The sequence below is a fragment of the Lepidochelys olivacea genome (assembly GCF_965140295.1).
Source record: "Lepidochelys olivacea isolate rLepOli2 genome assembly, chromosome: 2".
In the NCBI taxonomy this organism is placed as follows: Eukaryota; Metazoa; Chordata; order Testudines; family Cheloniidae; genus Lepidochelys; species Lepidochelys olivacea.
This window is the reverse complement of record NC_140412.1, coordinates 236,662,572-236,684,979: the sequence shown is the minus strand read 5'-3', so window position 1 is coordinate 236,684,979 and position 22,408 is coordinate 236,662,572. Positions and strand designations below refer to the sequence as shown.

General features: G+C 39.2%; 1 protein-coding gene across 1 annotated transcript in view; it reads right to left on the bottom strand.

Moving 5' to 3' along the window:
• Window positions 1-3,194: 3,194 nt before the first annotated feature.
• GPR158 (G protein-coupled receptor 158) overlaps window positions 3,195-22,408 on the bottom strand; it is a 307,100-nt gene continuing 287,886 nt past the window's right edge. The window contains exons 8-11 of the mRNA XM_084621991.1: window positions 13,232-13,370; window positions 7,385-7,490; window positions 5,857-6,003; window positions 3,195-5,207 (exon numbers count right to left, since the gene is read on the bottom strand). Coding sequence (XP_084478117.1) covers window positions 3,738-5,207; window positions 5,857-6,003; window positions 7,385-7,490; window positions 13,232-13,370 — 1,862 coding nt within the window. The 3' untranslated portion in view covers window positions 3,195-3,737. The remainder of the gene's footprint in view (window positions 5,208-5,856; window positions 6,004-7,384; window positions 7,491-13,231; window positions 13,371-22,408) is intronic.

Below are 22,408 nucleotides of genomic sequence, written 5' to 3'. Positions count from 1 at the left end.
TTTCTCAGGCGGGCCAGTCATCGAATGCATGCAAAAGTCTAAGGAGAGAAAATATAAAAGTGCTGTCTGATTTCTGATCCATAATGCCACCAAAGCTGATGGGAGAGTAATTATTTGTATTTTAAGCATATAATTCTTGCATAAAATATACAAGTCTATTAAGATTGGTATAAATCTAATTATTTATGAAACAAAGGAGAGATGCAGCTTACACATGCATTTGAAAAGGACACCCTAGCAAATGTTTGTGACCTGAGCGATTATCATCTATCTTCTTAACAAATCTGCTGGAAAACATCTTAATTCTAGAGTTGTATTTCTCTTGGCTGAATAATGACAATGGAACTCCAGAAAAAGACAACTAAGCAATCTAGCTAATATATGCTGGTGGAGGAAAATCTATGGAATATAGAAAATCATTTAAGTATAACTTAGTATGCCTTCTTTAAGCAACATTTGTAGCAGGACCATAGTGAAATATAACAATTCAGTGGAGTTTGGCCCCTTTGTTTTCTAAAGTGCTAAAACAATCTAAAGTACTAACAGAGCTGAAACCCAAATATCAGTTACTGTATGTGTCAGGAAAATCATTCCTTAATGACTGTAATTGTTTTTTTTAAAAAGTTCTCCAGTTTCACCAGGCTTAAAGTACATTACTTGAGCAAGCCTAAAATCCATAGGGATAATTTTTAAAAAGAGAGGGAAACATTCTGTCCATCAGAAAACAAACATAAAACTAAAATATCCATTCTGGGTCAGATCCTTGGCTGATATAAATCACTGTTATGCCATTGACTTCAATGGAGATATGTCAATATATACCTGTTAAGGATCTGGCCCTATTTCTTTGCTGCTGAATTTTCCCATTCAAGTTATCCTAAGGAAAAGCAATCAGCAGAGGGATCAGCAGTGGCACAAATACAGTAACACACATAGGAATTGATCCTGCCTGTGATGCAACAGGTAGCACCAGTGCACGGATCCCATGTGGATCCCCAGCTGGCCTGGTTTGGAGAGCTACCCGCACATGACTGCCACATAGCAGAAGCAGTCCATTCACACGCCGCGCCACAGGAGTGCACAGATGGCAGAAGGGCCATGGTAACTAGTGAAATCAAGGCATGGCATCACACCCCTGTGAGATCCAGGAGGTGGTAGGGGAATGCAGAAGATACCCCTACCCCATTACTCTGTGCATGCCAGCTGCAAGTGTGGGTGTCATCATGCAGACAGGGACCTGGCAGGGACCAAGCTGCACCACAAGCATCATGGCCCCAAACACACTCAGCTCTGCTGGAGAAAGGGGCATGTCTGAAGGCCCATGTGCTCCTCTGCCTCTCAACACGGGCTGTCTTCTGCTGCAGAGGCAGATCCCTGCACGTGGATGGGATTTGTGCCGTGTGCCTCTCCAGAAGGCAGTCAGCTTGCTCCTAGAAGGTTCTGTCTGCTTGGTAGCACCCTGAGATCTATGCAATGGCAGAATGAAGCCCACATATCATCCAGAGGACTTTGGGCTTGCTAACCAGGGGCTTGATCCTAATCACACTGAAGTCAATAGACAGACTCCCATTGACTTCAATGAGCTTCAGCTCAGGCCCTAGATAACGTTTGTAGGATGGGGAGGACAGAGAGAATCTGTGCATGTGCACTCTAATTATAACGCTTATCCACAGGCACAGTGCTGGAGGCAAGGCCAAGTCTCTCACTCTCCTACAGGATTGGCTGCCTTTGCCTACACCTCTGAAAAGGAGAGGGAATGCCCTCCTCGTTTCACTTTGCCCAAGTCTTTTATGAACTCACCTCTATGAGGCCCAAGAGAAGTCAGATTATATTACATATGTGTATCTACATATGCATTAAATATATCTATATGTACGTGTAATACACGTACATATATGATGCACACACACATATATTAAACAACACAGCATTAAGTTATCCTCACTTCTGGCTTTCCCGGTAAATCGCATCATCTCTCTCAAACTGAAAACTCTTCAAGAGGACTGGAATTGCCTTTATTTGGTGGTATTGCACATCTCCAAGCACAAAGCTGGGTACATGACAAGTCCTAGATTTAGATGAGCCAGGGTGGCACCTTGTCTGCTAGTATTTTATTTATTTATTAGTCTTTGTAACCTCTACAATACCTCTTAAGCCCTGACCGTGCCAAGATTTATTCCTTTGTCAATCCCATTGACTTCAACTGATTACTCAGAGTGTATAAAGTTAAACATGTCTGAGTCTTTGCCGGATCAGGGCCTTAGTTATCCCTGGGGATTAATTGTCTCTAACATATTATATGTTATTACAAATGTTACACATATGTAACATAAAAACATTTGAGAGCGGAGGAGTTTCGGGGGGTGTGTGGGAGGAGTGCGATGCCCCATCCTTTTCTTCTCTTTCTGTCTCTTGATTGCATTTTGGGGGGGGAAATGTTGTGTTAGCGCTAATCTCCTCTTTTTGATGTTTAAAGGGCCAGTTCTTGGAAGTTCACCAGCAGGAAACACAGCAGTTCTAAACTATTTAAAATATTTCCCTTAGCTGTGTGTTTCTAGTGAAACAGATCATATTCCTAAGGTTATTTTTTGTCATCTTTGTTCTTTTTCTTTAGCAGAATATGGTCAGTATGAAATACTGAGAAATATACTGATGATGGATGATTAAAGCAGGAATTCTGGAGTGATAAATGATATTTGTCACTTGTAACAAACAACAGATAAGTTGTCCTTGGACTTATCCAAATATACAGCTAAATAGATGACTTGCTCTCCACTAATAAAGTCTATGAGTGTTAACAGAGAAGTGCCAAACAAATAACTTACCTTGTATAAAAACCCTGAATAATACAGTATCAAACTATAATTTTAAATAATAGAGAGTAGAACAGAAAATTCACAATATAAATCACAACAAAACCCAAGGTATTTTCCCATACAAGTTATGGCTTTCATAGCCAGTGAAAGCTTACTGTAATTCATAAATAAACAAAAGTCTACAGCAGGTATTGTAAATTACAATAATAATAGAATATCTGCATATTGCATAAATATGTTGTTGTGTCACATAATATCAAAGTTATTTGCAAAATGTATACAATCTGGAATGCTTTAATATGAGACACAACAATGTACTTAAACATACATGTATAAGAAAATGAGAGCAATCATTATATAAAATGTATTTTTGGGATGCATTAAGTTAGCAGTGCTATCAAGGTTAAATATGTAAAGTGAAAAGTCATCTTTTCAGTAAGCTGCTCATTGATACCAAAGTTTGCCATCAGGACATTTTCCATGCCACACTTCTATTGGATCTTTCAAGTCCCAAGGGCAAGTTTTGCCCAGTTTGGGGCATTCAGGAATAATTCAGTTGGAATTTGATTAATTGTTATAGCCATTCACTTTTTTTTTTCTGTTTGTAAGAGAGAAATGGTTTTGCAAAGGCAGGTGTCTGTTCATGTAGACTGTAAACTCTTTAGCGCAGGGACCATGTCCCCTCCATGGTTTGGATACCACTGATCACACTGTTGGCACTCAACAAATAAATAACAATAATAATAATAATTAATTAATAATTTATTTTGCTTATTTCCTACTTTTTTCATGTTCTGATCCCCTCAGTTAAGTGATACTCCTTAGGAATTTTCTTATCCTCTTGGCCTAGTTCCCCTCTCACTTTCCTCCTTCCAGTAGTCTTTCTTCTTAGTGCTGCTACTCTTTTCAGTCCAAAACCTCTTATTTTTGAGGAGTTCCTGTTTTAGTTGTACCTAAAGTGGCTGTGTTCGATAAAGCTACACCTCTTTCTGCATTTGGTAAATCTGGTGTTTCAAACTCCCATGGGCAGACTTCAGCTCGAGACGTTAAAGCTTGCTGTAAGTTACTACTTGATCTATAGGAGTCAGATGAAAGCATGTTTCCCTCCAAGGGTGTGTTTTTTTTCTTTCCTCCCAAATTATTGAGCTTCTCCCTTTCAGCTATTTGTACTGCAGCTTTTTTGGGCAGTTCCTCAGATTCCCCAGCACAAATATTTGCTGCATAATATTTATTAACATTCTCACACTTAAACCCAGGGATGAGCTGAGACTTGGAATTTAAATGTTTTTTCTCATCTTCAAAAACCCGCTGCTCTGGGGTCTCCTGAGTGCATGCTTCCGACTTCTCTGTGCTCTTTTGATTCGATTGCTGATACCCATCAGCTGTCTTAAGCTTGTGATGAGATTTCCCCTTTGGTTGGGACGTGTGATTTTTCTCTGTTTCTGAGGAAGCAATAGACACATGTTTTTGAACTTTCGATTCAGAAGGCACAGAATCAGGAGTTTGGTCATAAATCTCCCAAGGACAAATTTCTGCTATGTCAAAATTGTCCTTAAGCAGTGACTTGCCTGTGCCTGTGTCAGGATTTGCAATTGTCTGACTAACCCTTTGTTGTTTCATAATTCCAGATTTATGGGGTTTCCTTGTCTCCTCAGTGTGAGTAGAGTTTTTCCGATGTGAATCTTTATGCTCCCCTTTATCACTGGCTGAGTGTTTTTTGCTGGCTTCTTTAACCTTTTGCTGAGGTTTATGGGATCTACTGCTTTCTTCTAGACTTTGTGTTTTCCCAGTTAACCCCAGAGTCTTTTCCTTGGCATTAGCAATAACACTGAGAGATTTTTGTAACACAGATGGTCTTGGTTGCAGAGGCTTCTTATCCGCACTTAAGTTGTGTGCACTTACTGATTTGCACACTAATGGGACGGATTCAGTGGACACAGCTTCAACTTTTTCTGTAGATTTTTTTGTGAAATTTTTCCCCGTCAAGGAATCCAGCAGTGAATTATCAGCAGTTATAACTTCTGCACTTTCTGTGGATAAGCTATTAGACTCCTCTGTTTGATCTCTAACATGATCATAAGTGCTATGGGACTTTTTTAATGAAAAGACTCTGTTTTTCAAAGATTCCTCCTTTGGCTTTACATAACTTGTGGAATCCTGTGGGTTTTTTCTCACGACTGCAGTGTTCTTTGTAGCACTGTGGTCCATAAGGTCCTTATCCTCCCTGGAGCACTGCCTGGTGACTGTCTCAGGGATTTCAGTAATTCGTCTCATTATTGAGCGACCCAAGCCCTTCTTGGAGCACCTCTTTTTCTGGAGATGTGGGTTATTAGCAATCATCTTTTTCCTTTTGTAGATTTCAAGCTGGGCATATAGTTTCTTCAACTCATCCTAGAAAACAAACGGCAAAACTAGTACATATGACATAAATCAAGTCAAATGACCAGTCTCAGTGAATTCCATTTAAGCTCCAGTTGTCTAAATATGACATTAAATTATTTCATTGCATCTTTTCTACTGTTTAAATTTGTCATTTCTCCATGTACTTGGATTACATTTTTCATCGTTAAGGTATGTTCAGATTTAACCCATTGCACAGAATAGCCATCACATATGGTCTCACAGCATATTCCATGCACAGACAGTTATCAAATACTCATGCTGTATTTCTCTAGGCTTCTTCTGGAACCGAATGGGGTTACTGTACATTCTTTATTAACCAAAGAAAAAGACAACAGCCCCTTTCTCTGGGCAGTGTACAGTCAAAGCACGAGTGGGAGAGAAGTGCCCTTTTATCAACTGAAGTAGGGATGATGTATTTTGATCAGTTTATGAAGTTTTATAACAAGTAACACAGTCTCTGCTCACATTAGTATGTTTTCCCCAAAATATGTCACATGATTTGATATTGCTAGAACTGAGCTGGCCCACTTTATCTGGAGTCTGCAATAAAAAAAATCAAACTGACATGGCTCAGAGTTTATTGGTAGAAAAACACTTGTCCTTAAAAATGAATTACAATTAAAAGTTTTGTATTTACCCTGATGTCCTCAGGGTCCAAACTGTGCTCACTCCAAGCTGAATTGATACTGCTGTTTAGATAGGATCCAGATCGACCCATGTCCAGTTCATCTTCATATGCTTCAGTAGCTATGTCATCTCTTGGGTTATTGCTTGAGTGTGAAAACTGCAATAAGTATTTGTAAAAAGATGTTGCAGTTAGTGTATTGATAAGGGTCACATCAACATTCAGAAGTGTTCAAAACTCCTTGGATTTCAACTCAGAGCTGGCCCTTGGCTATTGTTCCTCTTTCCTATCTGACTTCAGCTCTGACCCCGGGCTTGACTCTCAAACCCAACTCCTGATCCAACCACAAGATCTAACTGCCCAAGCCCCAGTTGTGACACCACCTTACTGTAGGCCAAAGATGCCACCATACCTTGTGTATCTTTCTGATACAGGCTAGATAGCACAATATTTCCCCTCCAAGCACAGATCAAAGTCAATATCCTCCATACAGAGGGCCCAAATTTACCTGTACTCTTATACACTGAACAAACAGACGCTTCACAACAGTTACAGAACAGTTATACTGAGGAAAGTTACATTGCAAAACTATTACTCATATGGCACTGGTGTACTTTAATCTAGATACTCAGCAGAACAGACAGACATTTCATGTGGCAAATGATCAGCACTACGGGGGCATATGCAGAAGGTGGCCAGGAATATGGAGACAGAATTAAGGATATTGTAAGTATGTTAACTTTGAATTTCCTTATGTTTGTGTAATGAAATTTTTTTTCTTACCATAATGTTCTAATAATTGATTTTTATAAGTTAAACATATTCACAAGGTTAACTCTATTAACAAAACTTTTTTGTGGGAATAAGGAAATTCCCACAAAAAAGTTTTGTTAATAGCGTTAAACTTGTGAATATATTTAACTTATAAAAATCAATTATTAGAACATTATAGTAAGAAAAAAAATTTCATTACACAAACATAAGGAAATTCAAAGTTAACATACTTACAATATCCTTAATTCTGTCTTCTTTCATCAAGCATTTCCGTTCTAAAATTAAACTTTCTTAAAATGGAAATGCTCTGAACAAGAACTGAAATCAAAGATAATCATAATAATGTTAAAATACAGCAATGGGCAAACATATCATTTCCTCGAAGTCTTGTGTGAATTCTGATATGTACCTTTGCAACACTTTTGAAACAGTATGTATCTCAAATACTAAATATCATAAAAGCACTTCTGATTAGCAAATACAAATAGTGGCTTGTGTTCTTTGCAGTTAACATTATCAAAAATAATTGATTATTCAAAGCAAGAATTTCTGCATATGTAGTAATAAAAGAGAACAAAAATTAATGAGTTTTCCCAAGTATTTTAAGATATGAAAAATTTTCAAATATATATATTTGAAACAATATTGGACCAATATCCTAATCCTCCTCCCCCAGTTACTTGCTAATTTTAACAAAGAACTGCTTCTGCGGAATTATACTGTTCTTTCTTTGGACTTGAGAAGAAAAAAGATAGAAGAAGAATACCTTAGGTATCAGAAGTAACCCAATGGTAACTGTCACCGTCAAGTGCGTGTGTGCAAAGAACAACATCAGCATCCAATCGGACTGAAGTCTTGAGGCAAGACTAAATCTGAAAATAGAATTCAGAGTGTTGGCAATTTGTCTTTTTTAATATGTTAACCTTAATATTCCTGGAGGTAATTTGAATTAAAGATAAAATGATGCGTTTCTTTTGTATTACTTTGATATAGACTAAAAGTTACATTTTCATCCTTTATACATGTACCATAACTCCAAAGGAACTGTGGGGCACAAAAAACAGACCTTTAAAAATATAGCTTACTTAAATATTCTCACTCTATTTGTTCAGATCCCCATTGACTACAACTGAGCTATGATAATTTACACTTATTGAGGATTCGGCCCTACAATTTTTAGATTATTCACAAAAGCACATTCTTCTCTATTTTACAGCACATTTCCTAAATAAGCTGCAGCTACAGAAAGGGGCTGACAAACTGGCCAGCCATAGTCACAGAGAACTGAACTGAAATACATTTTAGAAGGGCTAAGTGGGGAGTACAGAAATGGCCTTGATTGCAGGAGCTCCCAGCTCAATACTACAGGGCTTAACAATCTTGCAAATTCTAGTGAATGAAAAGCTAATTTGACTAAATTAATTACATGAAGCTATATTAAGTAATTCTTTGCTGTGCTTTTTTTAAAGTGTCATAGAATAAGCACTGCAGTTAGAGCTGGCTGAAAGATGTTCGATTTATCTGCCTTTGAGAGTTCCCCAAAATGGTAAGCAACGGAATGGATGAATGGATGTACCACTGGCTTGTAATATGCAGGTTTAAAAAAATAATTCAAATAGAATTGATGTTTGCAACCTCTTTCAACTTAATATACATTTTATAATAACCATATACTTTTATTAATATCACTGATCTGGCATGAAACATTCGTTTATATGCTATAATAATATACACATAATTTCTTGTTTATTACTTGTAAGCATCCTGGTTCATGCATACAATAAAATATAACAGACTCTTCCTTAAACAGAAGTTGCCACACTAATATTTTGGAAGATTTTTTTTCTAAAACTCAGTTGGACTTTGTGTTATCCAGAAATATGATGGGTCACTAATTGTAGTCATCATTTGGTTATATATTAGAGCTGGTCAAAACATGGGGGATTTTCCATGGAAAAGTTCAACAAACAAAAGTGTAATTTTCATCTAAATTTTCCACAAAAAATTTCAATTTTCAGCAAAAATTTAAAAACAAAAAAATTTTGTTCGGGAAATGCTGCTGCAAAGCCTTTTGGGAGTTGTAGTTTGGCTGCCTCATACCACCATTCTCTACAGGACGCGAGGCTCCTTGGTTGGACTATATCTCCCATGATGAATCATCTCTCTTCTTCAATATAGTTGGGGGAAATATTTCAGTTGTCAATGAAAAGACAATTTTTTCATGGAAAATGTTGAAGTTTTTAATCAAAAATTTCATTTGATCAAAAACCCAATTTTACTTTTAAATGGTTTTGATGGAAAAATGTTAACCAGTTCTCATATTTTTCATATAAAATTAGTACAAGTTACTTAAAAAAAATATATTCGGGCAATAGGCAGAGACTGAGTAAAACTTGATAGCAATCGGGTGGGAGGTATGACAGCAAGCCCACCTTGATTAGTCAGTGGCCCCCAGTATAAGTACTAGGGTCCCCACAGTGCTGCCACACCTGCCTCTCTGTGGGAGAGAGCAGATCCTTTCTGCTCTCTAAGAAAACGGAGCCCCTGCTACCATTCCTGGGAGGACAAGGAAGCCATATGCCAACTGCCGCAGCCTCTCTGGGAGGGGAGAGAGGGCCTCTACCACCAACACTGCAAAAGGACATTGGGGTCAGAGTGCAGGGGCAGAGGTACCGGGGTGGGGCCACGAGTGCCCCATGACGTGGTGTTCTAGTCGGATGGCTGTTCAATGGCCTGGCAGATGTAACTATAGCATTTTTAGAACATCCATTACTGCCCATGCCTTGTAAAAATACGTAGAGTATTGTTCCAAAGCACTGCAGCTCAACATAAAAAATAAAGGGACATTTCAAGGGCACTAACTGGCATTTTTAGCAAGAAGCCAAAGCCTGTATGGGTCATGGAGACTGATGTATTCTGTCACCCACAGATCAAGCAGAAGGCATGCTGGAAACAGCAGCTCCTGTCCTGCGGGGCCGGGCCTCGCTCTACTCAAGCCTGGTGCAGAGAGGAGGCGGGGGTGGAGTGCACTTGGAGAGCAAGCCCACCCAGCCCCACGCTCACCTCAGGCAGTGGCAGCTCCTGTCTTGCGACCCTGGGGGTTGAAGAGCAAACCCGACTGGTCCCACACTCATCCTGAGCACTAGTGGCTCTGTCCTGTCCCATGAGGCTGGCCTGGGCCTATCTCCCCTCTCCAGCTCATTGGCTCTTGCTGCTAGGAGGAGCCTACCACAGCATCACGTGGTACAAGTCAAGGCTTTGCCTCAAGCTGAACATGTATGCAAAGGGCAGTTGGTAACCTGGGCTGAGATTTGGGGGGAGGGGGTTGAGCTCCCTCTATCCCTAGCCATCTGCTGTGTATGATTGGGGCTGATGTGTCTGTCCTTTACTTATGCTGTTCAATAAGGCAGTGTGTTTGTAAATATCAGATTGGAAGAAAATATGAGATTGGCGGCAATTTCTTTAATTTCCATTGATACAGCTGAAAGCCAGAAAAAGCATTTCACACTTTGAATTTAATGTTACTTGTCTGAAGATGAAGAATGTAGAAGCTTTTCGGAGGTAGCGCCACTCGTAACCTAACTGAACCACCTTGGCGTAAAATTCCCAGCAGAACTCATTCTGTCCTTAGGGGTGGAGATTTCGCTTCTCTACAGTTGTCTGATTTTGTCACCATTTTATTGTTCCAGCTCTAGCTATATATACCTAAGTTCTTATATGGCATGCATCACTGTGGTATTTGAGTGCTTCCCCTAATTACCGTGCATACACAGTCATATATTTCTCTGTTTCCTCCAATTTTCAGAGACTGAACTGTGGTCTGTGGTGTTATTTTGGGAAGGCAAGCCCAAAGAAGTGGATTTTGTATTTTGCTGTGAAGATGCAAAGACTCATGGTTGTTCTGATCTCAACCCATCTCACCCAGATTGGTGGCCAGTTGTTGAGAAGTTCCATCTCCTACACAGACAGTTTTCACTCAAGCTTGACACATGACACATGGTTATAAGGAGGTTGTATGTGTCTTGATGTTGACTAAATACATTACATAAGCATGGCATTAATTAACTTGAACTACATCACAAAATACCATGACCTGCCACATAGTAACTCCATTTTACTCATGTGCCATGATTCGTGTCACCAATGTATCCATTAACAAACTGTATCATATACATGGGTGGGAGAATTGAATATAAGAACAGCCATACTGAGTCAGACAAAAGGTCCATTTAGCCCTGTATCCTGTCTTCCAACAGTGGCCAATGTCAAGTGATCCAGAGGGAATGAACAGAACATGTAATTATCGAGTGATACACCTCCTGTTGCCCATTCCCAGCTTGCCACAGCATGGGTCCCTCATGGTTTCACTTCTGCTGCCTGCAAAGTAGTTGCAGTCCACCACTAGTCCTGTTGCTAATACTGAAGGATGGGAAAGGAGGGACTCACTCTGTCATCTTTATATGCTAATTAAATAAAAATCTATTTAAAAAGAGGAATTCCTGTACACAAATGTAGAGGTGGTCTAGGGTATTGTGGTTTTGAAAAGGGAATGATACCTCATATGTAAATGACTGGCAAATGTCAAAAAGTTCAGGGTTTGATTTGGATGCTCATCTGAATTTTACTCAAGCTATCTTAAGCTGCTGGAACTGTCAAATATTATGGTGTTTATCTCACCAGAATAGGTTATGCTGCAAGTCATCCAATGCATCCAACTTTTCACACATACTCTGTGAAAATGCTTCTTGGATTTTGGCTGTTTGGGTTACACCCAGAGTTTAGGGAGAAGGAGGAGGATAAAAATGAAAGAGGATGGGAAAATAAATGCACAAAACATTGCAAGAAGATTTAGTTTATGTTGGGTTCTGGGAATGTTCAAAATTTTAGAAGGGGTCTTACATTTTCCAAACCAGTTCATTCATCCCTATTTAATTATGGTGTATGATCTCTTATTTCAACAGAATGCCAATATATCCAACAGTAAGAGAGGCACAGGGCAACTATGATAAACAGCAAGGAAGGAAAAAACACTAGATCTTGTGCTGAAGGGAATAATTCTTCAGCAGCAGGGACAGAGAATATGCCCTACTGGCCACTTCCATCTCACATTTATATGATTCTTTCCACTTCCTTATTCTGACTGTGCTATATTTACACTGAGAAAAGCAGCTATTCCAGTCAGTGACAGGCGGGAGATGTCTCTAGAACTGCACGTTCAGAAAATGACAGCTTCTCTGGCCATTGCATGGATTATAAGAATGATAATAAAAGAGTCTGGAAATCTACTGATTTTTTGAAAAGTTGAGCTGATCAGAAAGGAAATAAAATCAGACATACAGAATAGAGGGGAATTCTCAAAAACTCCAATGTTGCAAGCTTGAGTGGCATGGTAGAGTTGTCAGCTGTGATGAAGGAAATGGGGAGGGAAGAAAGTTTAGAAGGAAAGATGAGAAGTTCTGTTTTTTCTGTGTTTGGTTTGAGACAACTGTGACTCATCTAGGAAGACATAAGAAAGGCAGCAAGAGACATGAGCCTAACGAAAGGGGAAGAGGTAGGTTTGAGAGTGGTCAACACAGAGATGATAAGAGACCTTAGGAGTGGATGTGGCTGTCCAGGAGACAAAAGGAGGAGGAAAGCGAAAGGAGACAACAAAAGACATAATGACAGGTTTCAGAGTAGCAGCTGTGTTAGTCTGTATTCACAAAAAGAAAAGGAGTACTAGTGGCACCTTAGAGACTAACCAATTTATTTCAGCATAAGCTTTCGTGAGCTACATCGGAATGCATCCGGTGAAGTGAGCTGTAGCTCACGAAAGCTTATGCTCAAATAAATTGGTTAGTCTCTAAGGTGCCACTAGTACTCCTTTTCTTTTAACAAAAGACATAAGAATCTCATAGTGTGAGACAATTTGTAGAGTATCCCAATATTTTGGATTTTCCAGAACAATTTTATTTCTTCAGTGAAAATTTTGCAAAACCAAATTTGATCATTTTCCCACAGCTGTCGCAAAGACCCCCAATTTTTTGTTACCATTACTATAATTTCCCACAATTAAATTCAGGGTACATTATAATCCTTATAAAACATGAATTTCCATATATATTTGTTATAGTATTACATACATAAACAGTATATTATTATTGCTTTATTTTATATCCAGCATATAAACCACTATGCTTCATGCACAAACCAATGTAATTATCTTAAACCAAGGATTTTCACTTGCTGATCTGGAAGAATTCATATAAACTAATATACCGTACTTAATTGCCAGTTTTGGGGAGATACAAACCAGTGTGTGCTGTGTAAATGAATTAAAATGGACAGTAGTTCTGCTAAATCTAATTTGTTATATATATTAACTTTTGATCCAATTGACATAAAGAACATGTAAACTAGCCATACTAAAAAAACAAATCACATGATTAATAAGTTGATTACACATATTTTTCCAGTCCTATGAGAACATTAGGTTTAATAACGTTTTAATTTGCAGATTAAAATATTTACGAGGTCCTTCTGTTTTGCATCCTATCCAGTTTACCCATTTTAAATTGCACCATAGGAAACCTGAAAGAGAAACAGTTAAATACTAGATCTACAGATCACTTGCCTAATTGTATGGAATATAGCAGAGATAATGAGCTCATTGTGAACTGCAACAGTCATATAACGTGGCTCATGAAATGCTGATGGGACTGTCCGCACTGCATAGCAGAGATAAACACCCCACAAGAGGAATAAAAATTCAGCTGTGAGAAGAACAAAAAGAAATAATTTGCTATTAGTTTTATAGATGAAATATAAAGGAAATCTGAAGTTATATAGCATGTTCTATATGTGTGTATATATATAAATATATATACATATAGACAATATGTAATCATAAATATATACATTCATTCACAAGTATTCATATACTTTCAGATATTTTAAAATTGACATTAATATTTAACATTTAACTTCAAACATTTAATTTTTACACAATGTGTCATTAGACCAGGAACCTTTGCTTCCATGTTTTCCTACTATTTTAGTTTACAAGTGTTAAAACCAACCTTTAGCAATTTCTTGTCTGTTTTTGAACTTGATATCTTAGAAGCTTGACATTATTTGTAATAAATATTTGATTTTTATCTCAGGTTCCTGTTATAAAGGAAGCTACAAGTGCCACTTCAGTTAAGAGTCTATAAGCCTTTTTAATATGAATATTCTATTTCAACTAACTCAGCTGGGGGGGGGGGGCGCGGAGGGTGAGAAAACCTGGATTTGTGCTGGAAATGGCCCAACTTGATTATCATACACATTGTAAGGAGAGTGATCACTTTAGATAAGCTATTACCAGCAGGAGAGTGGGGTGGGAGGAGGTATTGTTTCATGGTCTCTGTGTATATAATGTCTTCTGCAGTTTCCACAGTATGCATCCGATGAAGTGAGCTGTAGCTCACGAAAGCTTATGCTCAAATAAATTGGTTAGTCTCTAAGGTGCCACAAGTACTCCTTTTCTTTTTGCGAATACAGACTAACACTGCTGTTACTCTGAAACCTGTCAGCTGGAATGATTTCTTCTGGGTTAAAGTACACCCTCTACTCACTTTAATTCTGTTGTGCCTATGTTTTATAGACATTATGAGTCTCTTTTGAGGAGCCTAAGGACTTGGTAATTACAACCATGACACATTTCTCCTTAATAAGTAAGAAATAGGTGATGAAAGAAACAAAATAGGGATGGATGAATGCTCAGGGCCAGTTCAAACCAACCCTGTATGAAGGGACTGAACTGAACCTCACACTCAAGAGTTTGTATTTCAGTCAATGTTTTACCGTGACACAATTTTGTTTGTGACACAAACATCATCTTTCACATCAGCCCAGAAAATCCCACATTCCAGGGATCTATCTCAGGGGTGTGGTTATTAGAACAGCCTGTTTCTTTCATCTCTTCTCTTCTGGGATGTCCTTCTCGAGAGCTGGGCTGGAAGAGGCCAGCCCTGTCTTGCCACATGCACTGCCAGGATCAACTCCTGGAACATGGCTCTTCTGGGCCAGTATCAAGACATGATGATGTCTATGTTGCGTTGGGTTTGCTGAATTTTGTGACTAGTATTTCGCTCATGACATCCCTCTATATTTACCACCCTAAATTATATATATATGCTCATATACATAATGTCGTTTTCTGAATTCAGGTTAGTTATATTAGAAACATGCCTTCGTCACATTTCACCACATCATAACTCCTAGCTACAGGCTCATCTGTTAGATCAGCAAACAACCAGCATACCATGTAGGTACCTAAACAACCTTATCATTTTCAGTTTTCTTCCCACTGGAATCAGTGACAAAGCTCCTGTTGACTTCAACTGATGGAAAATTGAGCCCTAACACAGGAAATGTGAGACAGGAGAAAGAGGAAAAGAATTGTCAAGGATACACTGCCACTGTTACTAATCAAGTAACAATACTGTCTCTCTCTCTCTCTCTCTCAAAAAAAAGTATATTATCTCATTCAAACATTACCGTGCTGGGTAGCTCTGCCCTAGAACATCTTATGCTCAATTAGAAGCAAGTTCATACACTATTAACACAAGAAAAGAGAAAAAGTAAAACTGTGGCTGTCTATCTCTGGAATTAATTCATCTGCATGAGCTAATGGAAAACTTGCTGTACATGCTCCTTCCATCTTTATACTTTCATGCTTATTTTTCATACTGTATTAAAATATTACTGACCATCCACAAAAAAGAAAACTTACAGTAAAAAATACAGATGATTTTTTGTTTTACTTTATTTTTCTTTTTGAAAATTCTATCTACATAATGGGCGCCTGTTTCATTTAATTGGTAACATCACAAGTAATGATTGGCAAAAACAGCTACCAATCTGGTTTTGATAAATATGCAACAGTTTGGAAGTTTGCAACCATATCTGAAATAGTTTCTGAGTTAAGTCAGAAATTATTCTCCTAGTATTTTAGATCTACTGATTCTATTTTGGGTCTTGTATGCAACCAGGAAGTGCAACGGCTTGAGAAAGTGAAAATGAATTCAGCATTATGTGAACTTCTTTGAGCCTCAATAAAAGAATCAGTGAGTTTTGAGCAAAGCTTTGAGTGGTTCTTGTTTTAATGTGAGTGGTTTACCCAGCCCTAAGTCCATAACATTTTCTGACCTAAAGTTACGTATCTTCTCACAACTGCTAATATGTAGCACACTTGTATTACTCTTTCTCTTTTATGTCCCCCAACAAAAAAACAACAATAATTACCATTAAAAATGGAACAAATAACAGTTTGATTGGGATTTTAAAAAGTGTCTCTTTGGGGACCCATGGTACATCTTTTGTGATTTTTTTGACTGGGTCTATTTTTGGGCTTCTCAAATGAATGTAATACATTCATTGTAGTAGTACAGCACTCCCATGTCTCCGATACTGACTGCCTGGACGAATTGGGTACTAGTTTCATTTCACTACCACTTCATTGGCTACACTGCCAGTGAAGTCTATGACTATATCTCATTAATATCCCCAAACTAGGAAAGATCCACTGAATTTTTTTTCTCCCAAAGTCTTGACTGAGTACATGGCACACAACTTCTGGTTCGATTAAATTCAATCAAACCTTAACAAGCTAAATAGCAATCTTAGGACTATTTCAAATTCATTTGGTGTTCATTTGTGTGCTCTCTTTTTAAATACATTCTTCTCTTAAATCTAGAACCACAGCACAAAAAATGTATAGTTCTAACTTGGTATTAACTTCAAATACAATTAAAAAAAAAAGATAATCCTGTAATAAACTAATGTTGGTACAGCTAATTCATTGGCTCCTCTAAGGGTCTACAGAAATTTCTCATTGACCCAGCAGAGTTTGAGAGATGTGCCACCAGAACAAATTGCCCCTGCTATTTGCACAAATTCTGTCTTTCAGTCCAGTGTCATCCTCGATAAACAGTTATTAACAGTACTGTAGGACAGAAAAATCTCAGTGCTAGCTGCCAAGGAATGAGCAAATTCCTGAATATTACACCTAGGGCTCTCATTTCTCTTTCTCCTGAACAACCAAACTAAGTGAGAAAACCCGCAAATCTGTTACTGATACAAGGAGAAAGTGACAAGTTTCAAGGGCTAAGTGGAACACTGAGAGTTCCAATAAATAGGGCTAAGTGCATGGAAAGAGAAGAAGTTTAAAACTCCATGTTCTGAAGATACCTTTATTGAAAAAAGGAACCTGTATATCTGGAATAATTCTAAAGAAGGCATCGTAGTTACTCTATATTTACAGAGCTGTAATCAAAAGAATACTTTAACTATGTTTCCAGATGCACTGTAATCTCTTAAAATATCCCAAGAAACAAGTGAAATGGAATAAGCCACACTTCAATTAGCAAAGGTCAATTTCAGTGGGCTTGCATGGGTATAAATGATGGCAGAATTTGATTCTAAGTTGAAAGAAGTTCTGTGCATTTAGTTTTCACATATGCAGGCAATATCACTCTTTCTAAGCAGCCACTTATACTATGACTTTAATGCCAAAAATGGAATTCAAAGTATGTGTATACTGGAGCACAGCAGACATTTCCACTATTTAATGTAAAATGTTTCTATCAATGCTTTTGATTTAGCACAGAGGTGGCATTTCTGACTACAGAAAATAATTAGCATGACATCTGGTATACTACACAAATGGGAATAGCTTTTAGAATGCAAGGTAAAACAAGAGTGTATATACTAGCTAAGCCCAATATTATAATAATTTAATTAACAATAGCAAACAAAATAGTCTGGTTGAGAAACAATTTATTAGCCAAAGCACCAATTACATATCTTAAATAGATCATGTAGAAGTTGTGCTTGAGGAAGAAAATCAGGTTTATATAATTAATTTCAGGCTAACACTGCAATTTACAAAGAAAATCGGCAGATGTTACCAAATTTTGCTGCACTTTTTTGTACGTGGGCATTGGGCAACATATTGTGATTCTGAGTATAAAATTAAGACAGTGATATTTTAATATCTGTATTATACTGATGGATAGTACATATATAAATAAATGAGGTTTTTTTAAAACCAGGTAAGAGCATGGGACACACTTTTGGGGTGCTGAAACTAATTCAACAGGAGAAAATGAACACTACTGTCTCAACTATCATCTAAATAGTGGTCACACAAAAGACCGCAGAGGAAGCTACAACCCCAGGCATGATTAACATTGTTGATCATGCACTATCCTAGCCAGCTTGTGCCACACAACTTTTAATGATAAATCTGCCAGGTTTGAAATGAGGATTTATATTTGACTCAAATCTGCTCAGAAATGTTCCGCAGTGTAGCAATGTTATATCACTGATATGCTACAGCAGACTTTGTAAAACTGCATTAAAATACTGTAAGGTGTAGGGTTTTGGACTAGCACTGTAGTGGGTTATTTTTAAAAAATAAGGGATGGTGACATCTTTAACAGAAGCAGTGAGGTATATTTTGACCCACAAACAGGGGTGAAAGTAAATCTAGGGCCTTACCGGTACGAGGCTGGGCTGGGGCCAGCTTTGGCTCCCGGAAGGGGTGGGACCTCAGGCGGAAGGGGCGGGGCTGGGGGGGTCAGAGCCAGCCCTGGCCCACCCTGTACCAGCAAGTGCCTTCTTCCCCCTCCCTGGGGTAACAGTGGCAGCTGGGACCTCTGGCAGTGGTTTAAAGGGCCCGGGGCAGTAGCGGTGGCCGAGCCTTGGGCCCTTTAAATCGTCCCCAGAGCCCCACCGCCGCTTCCCCTGGGCTCCGGCAGCAGGGCTCCGGGGACGGGGCTCCAGCTGCCACTACCGCCCCGGGCCCTTTAAATCATTCCTGGAGCCTGCCGGAGCCCTGGGGAAATGGTGGCGGGGCTCTGGGGATGATTTAAAGGGCCCAGGGCTTGGCCACCACTACCGCCCCGGTCCCTTTAAATCTCCGCCCCAGCCCCACCGCCACTACCCCAGGACTCCGGCAACAGGGCTCTGGCAGCAATTTAAAGGGTCGGGGGCTCCAGTTGCTGCTGGGAGCCGCAGGCCCTTTAAATTGCACCTGGGGAAGTTGATCCACCCCGGTACAGCGCACCGGGTCTTGCAGGTATGCCGTACCGGGGCGCACCGGCTTACTTTCACCTCTGTCCACGAAGTACTAAAGTGGTATTTCACTAAATGAAATCGGTCACACTTTATATTAACGTTATATTTACAAATAGTTTATAAAGGAGAAGCCTGAAATAGGCATCTGTATTATATCAACTGTCTAATGACCAAATATGGAATTAGAATATGCAGCAAAAATGCAAAATGGAGGGCAAAAGCAAAAATAGCCAGAGGGAAAGATGCAAATGGTGTGGATTTCTTTTATTAGCCATAATATTAAAAATGTCTATAAGCTCAGTTTAATACTTCACCATTTTTGAAGTCATTAAATAACATTACTAAACAAAAAGTCAGGTGGCAACTGGCGCACGATGGAGGTAAAGTGAGGACTAAACAAAGATCTCCCTCATTACAGGATACAACATGTAATTACGTTCTGTCCTTAGTGGTGGAACTATGTGTTGCAACCTCACATATAGCCATGTGTACAAGAAATGTTTTACTTAGGCCTCTCATTCTTGTTGAAAGAGTAATGGAAGTCGTGCCGTTACTGTAGTTGCTGCTTTCTCCCTGGATAAATAGTTTGTTATACTTTGCAGGGACATGAGGACCACTCTGACATCTCTTATTCACATGAGCACCAGCCTCTGTTAATTAGTGTTTATCTCTAAACAGAGCTCTTGTTCTAACTAAGACTTTCTTCTGCTTCAGTTCAGTTGGAGTGGGCAACAAATAATGATCTTGCACTGGTCCATGACCCTAAGCCGTGTGATACCTTCCATTCAGCATGTTGGACTAGGGACTACTACCCAGACCTGTGCTGGGTCATATCGTTTGCCAATCACCTGCAGCTAGCAGCATGTACTGTACTTAATGATTTTCCACATAGCCAATATCATCCATCATTGACTCAGATAGGAAGCTTATGCTCAAATAAATTTGTTAGTCTCTAAGGTGCCACAAGTACTCCTTTTCTTTTTGTGAATACAGACTAACACGGCTGCTACTCTGAAACCTGTCAGATAGGAATGCGTCTTTCGATTATAAGGAGCATACCGAAGCCTAGATGGAACTTCTGAAAGGCAGACTGGGGCTCCTATACATAGTACTTAGAACAGAGCATCGTAACCATCCCATTAAACATCATCTCCATGGAAGATGCAAATAGTCATTTCTATTGTGCCATTTTTAAAGCTGCAAGTGCAACAATTCCACGTGGCTTCCAACCTGGATACATTCCATGTTTGAATGAGGATTGTGTAGACTTGCTGAGGCAGAATGAGGACTCAGGTGATCCGGAGATTGCAGACCATCTTATAGAATCATTGGATGCCGCTCACTGGGCTCGATGACAGGAAGTGACAGTGGCGCTTGATTTTACGTGGTCAAGCCAGAAGAGCTGGAGCTTAATTCACCGACTAGCTGTGGCTCAACTTCCATGGGCACAAAGCAGGCTGGCAGTTACTTCAAATTAGATTGCCAGTCATCTGTTGAAGGTTGCCAAAGCTCCTGTTGACAGAGGTGTCAAACGACAGGTACATGATGAGTGGCGGCGTTTCGTAAGGATTAATCTAGTTGACAGTAAAATGGAGCATTCACTAATCTGGAACTGGATAAAGTGCTGAATGATTTAAAAACAGGTACAGCTCCCAGGTATGATAGAATTCCACCTGAATTAATGAAACATCTGGGTACCCTTGCTCAGGAATAGCTTGTTCGGTTTTTCAACAGTTCTGCGGGAATCCAGACTGCCTAGAATCTGGCACCAAGTAAAGGTCATCGCCTTGCTGAAACCTGCAAAAGATCCACACTTGCCTTTGAACTACAGATCAATTTCACTCCCAAGCATCTTCTTTAAGGTGCTTGAGCGTCTGATTTCTCAAAGAATGTCACCATCTGTAGAAGGCATGCTGGTACCAGAGCAAGCTGGTTTTTGCCAGGGTCATAGTACATGTGATCAAGTGCTGGCACTTACAAATTTCATCGAAAAGGGATTCCAACATAAGTTGAAGACTGGTTCAGTTTTTCTTGACCAGACCATGGCATACGATACAGTTTGGCACATGGGCCTTTTGGTGAAATTGTCTAAAACTACACCAAGTTGGTTTATGTGTGCAATGGCTTTGTTTTTGAGAAATCACCATTTCTATGTGCACACTGGTGACAGAACAAGTGCCTGGAGGCACCAAAAGAATGGCCTACCGCAAGGATCAGTATTATCTCCAACATTATTCATTTTACTTTCGAATGACCTACTATATATCAGGTCTCACAAGTTTGTTTATACATATGACATATGCCTCGGCACTCAGTTACACTCCTTTGACATACTTGAGAGTGTTTTGAATGCAGATATGGTGGCTATGGCCGATTATTGTCATTGGTGGCATCTGATACCAAGTGAAAGTAAAACTGTTTTGAGTGTTTTCCACTTACATCATGCACAAGCAGGCAGACAGCTGAATATAGTTCTCAATGGTCAGCGAATAAAGCATAATTCACACCTGGTTTATCTAGGCATCACGTTGGATAGAGCTCTCACCTATTATGATAATCTTACAAAGACAGCAACTAAGGTCAAAATGCACAACAATCTGCTCAGAATACTGGCCGGAACTACCTGGGATGCTAACATCCAAACGATACACACTTCAGCCTTTGCACTCTGTTATGCAGCAGCGGAGTACTGCGCTCCACTATGGGCTTGCTTGTCTTACACAAGGATGATCGACGCACAACTTAATTCCACCATGTGTATTATTTCAGGCACACATAAATCTATTCCTCTACCATGGTTACTGGTTCTCTGCAATATTGCTCCACCCAGTGTTCGCAGAGAGGAAAACATAGGAAATCTCATGACAAAATTGTGTGATATGCTACATCTACAGTTAATTAAAGACTTGTTTAATCCACCATATGGTTGTCTGCCCTCATGGTGCCCATTGTGGATAAGCTTACCGGGTGAGGAATTTACAGTAGAGGATGCATGGTGAGCTTCATGGTCTGCAGAGATAGTGACAAATAATTATCTTGTCTTGGACCCCACTCAGTGTCAACCTGGGTTTTATTTACCACAAAGGTAATGGTGCTGTCTCAACCGGTTTCGTACCAGACATGGAATTTGTGCTGCAGCAGAATTTCGGTAGCCTTTTATACACAGTCCACTATGTCAATGTGAGCAGCCACAAACCATGACACACGTTGAGGACTGAAAAATGACTCATCTCTCTGGAAGTCTTCGTGCCTTGAACATTGTTGATAAAAACACTGTGACTTCGCTTGACCGGATTACATACACTAAATAAATAAGTGGATTGTATCTGTCTAGACTGGAGTCCATTGCAAATTGAGAGGTCTGGTCCCAATTAATGGGTGACTTCTGGAACGGGTAGTAGAAGAGAGTACTGTTACTTATCAGCTCTTTCCTCACCTCAGATTTAGCATTTATTGGAAATTTAAGACACAGCTGTTCATAAAAGACCAATGAGCAACAAGCTTCCTGTTTACCCAAACTGAAATCTCCAGAGGATATGATTCCGTACATTTCAACTTGAAGGATTTGTTACTGGATGTTTGAAAACTATTTTGTGCAACCCTTTCCTGGTCAAAAAATTTCAACTAAACTTTTTTCCACAGAAAAACGCCATTTCATCAAAATAGGACTGTTTTGACTAACATTTTG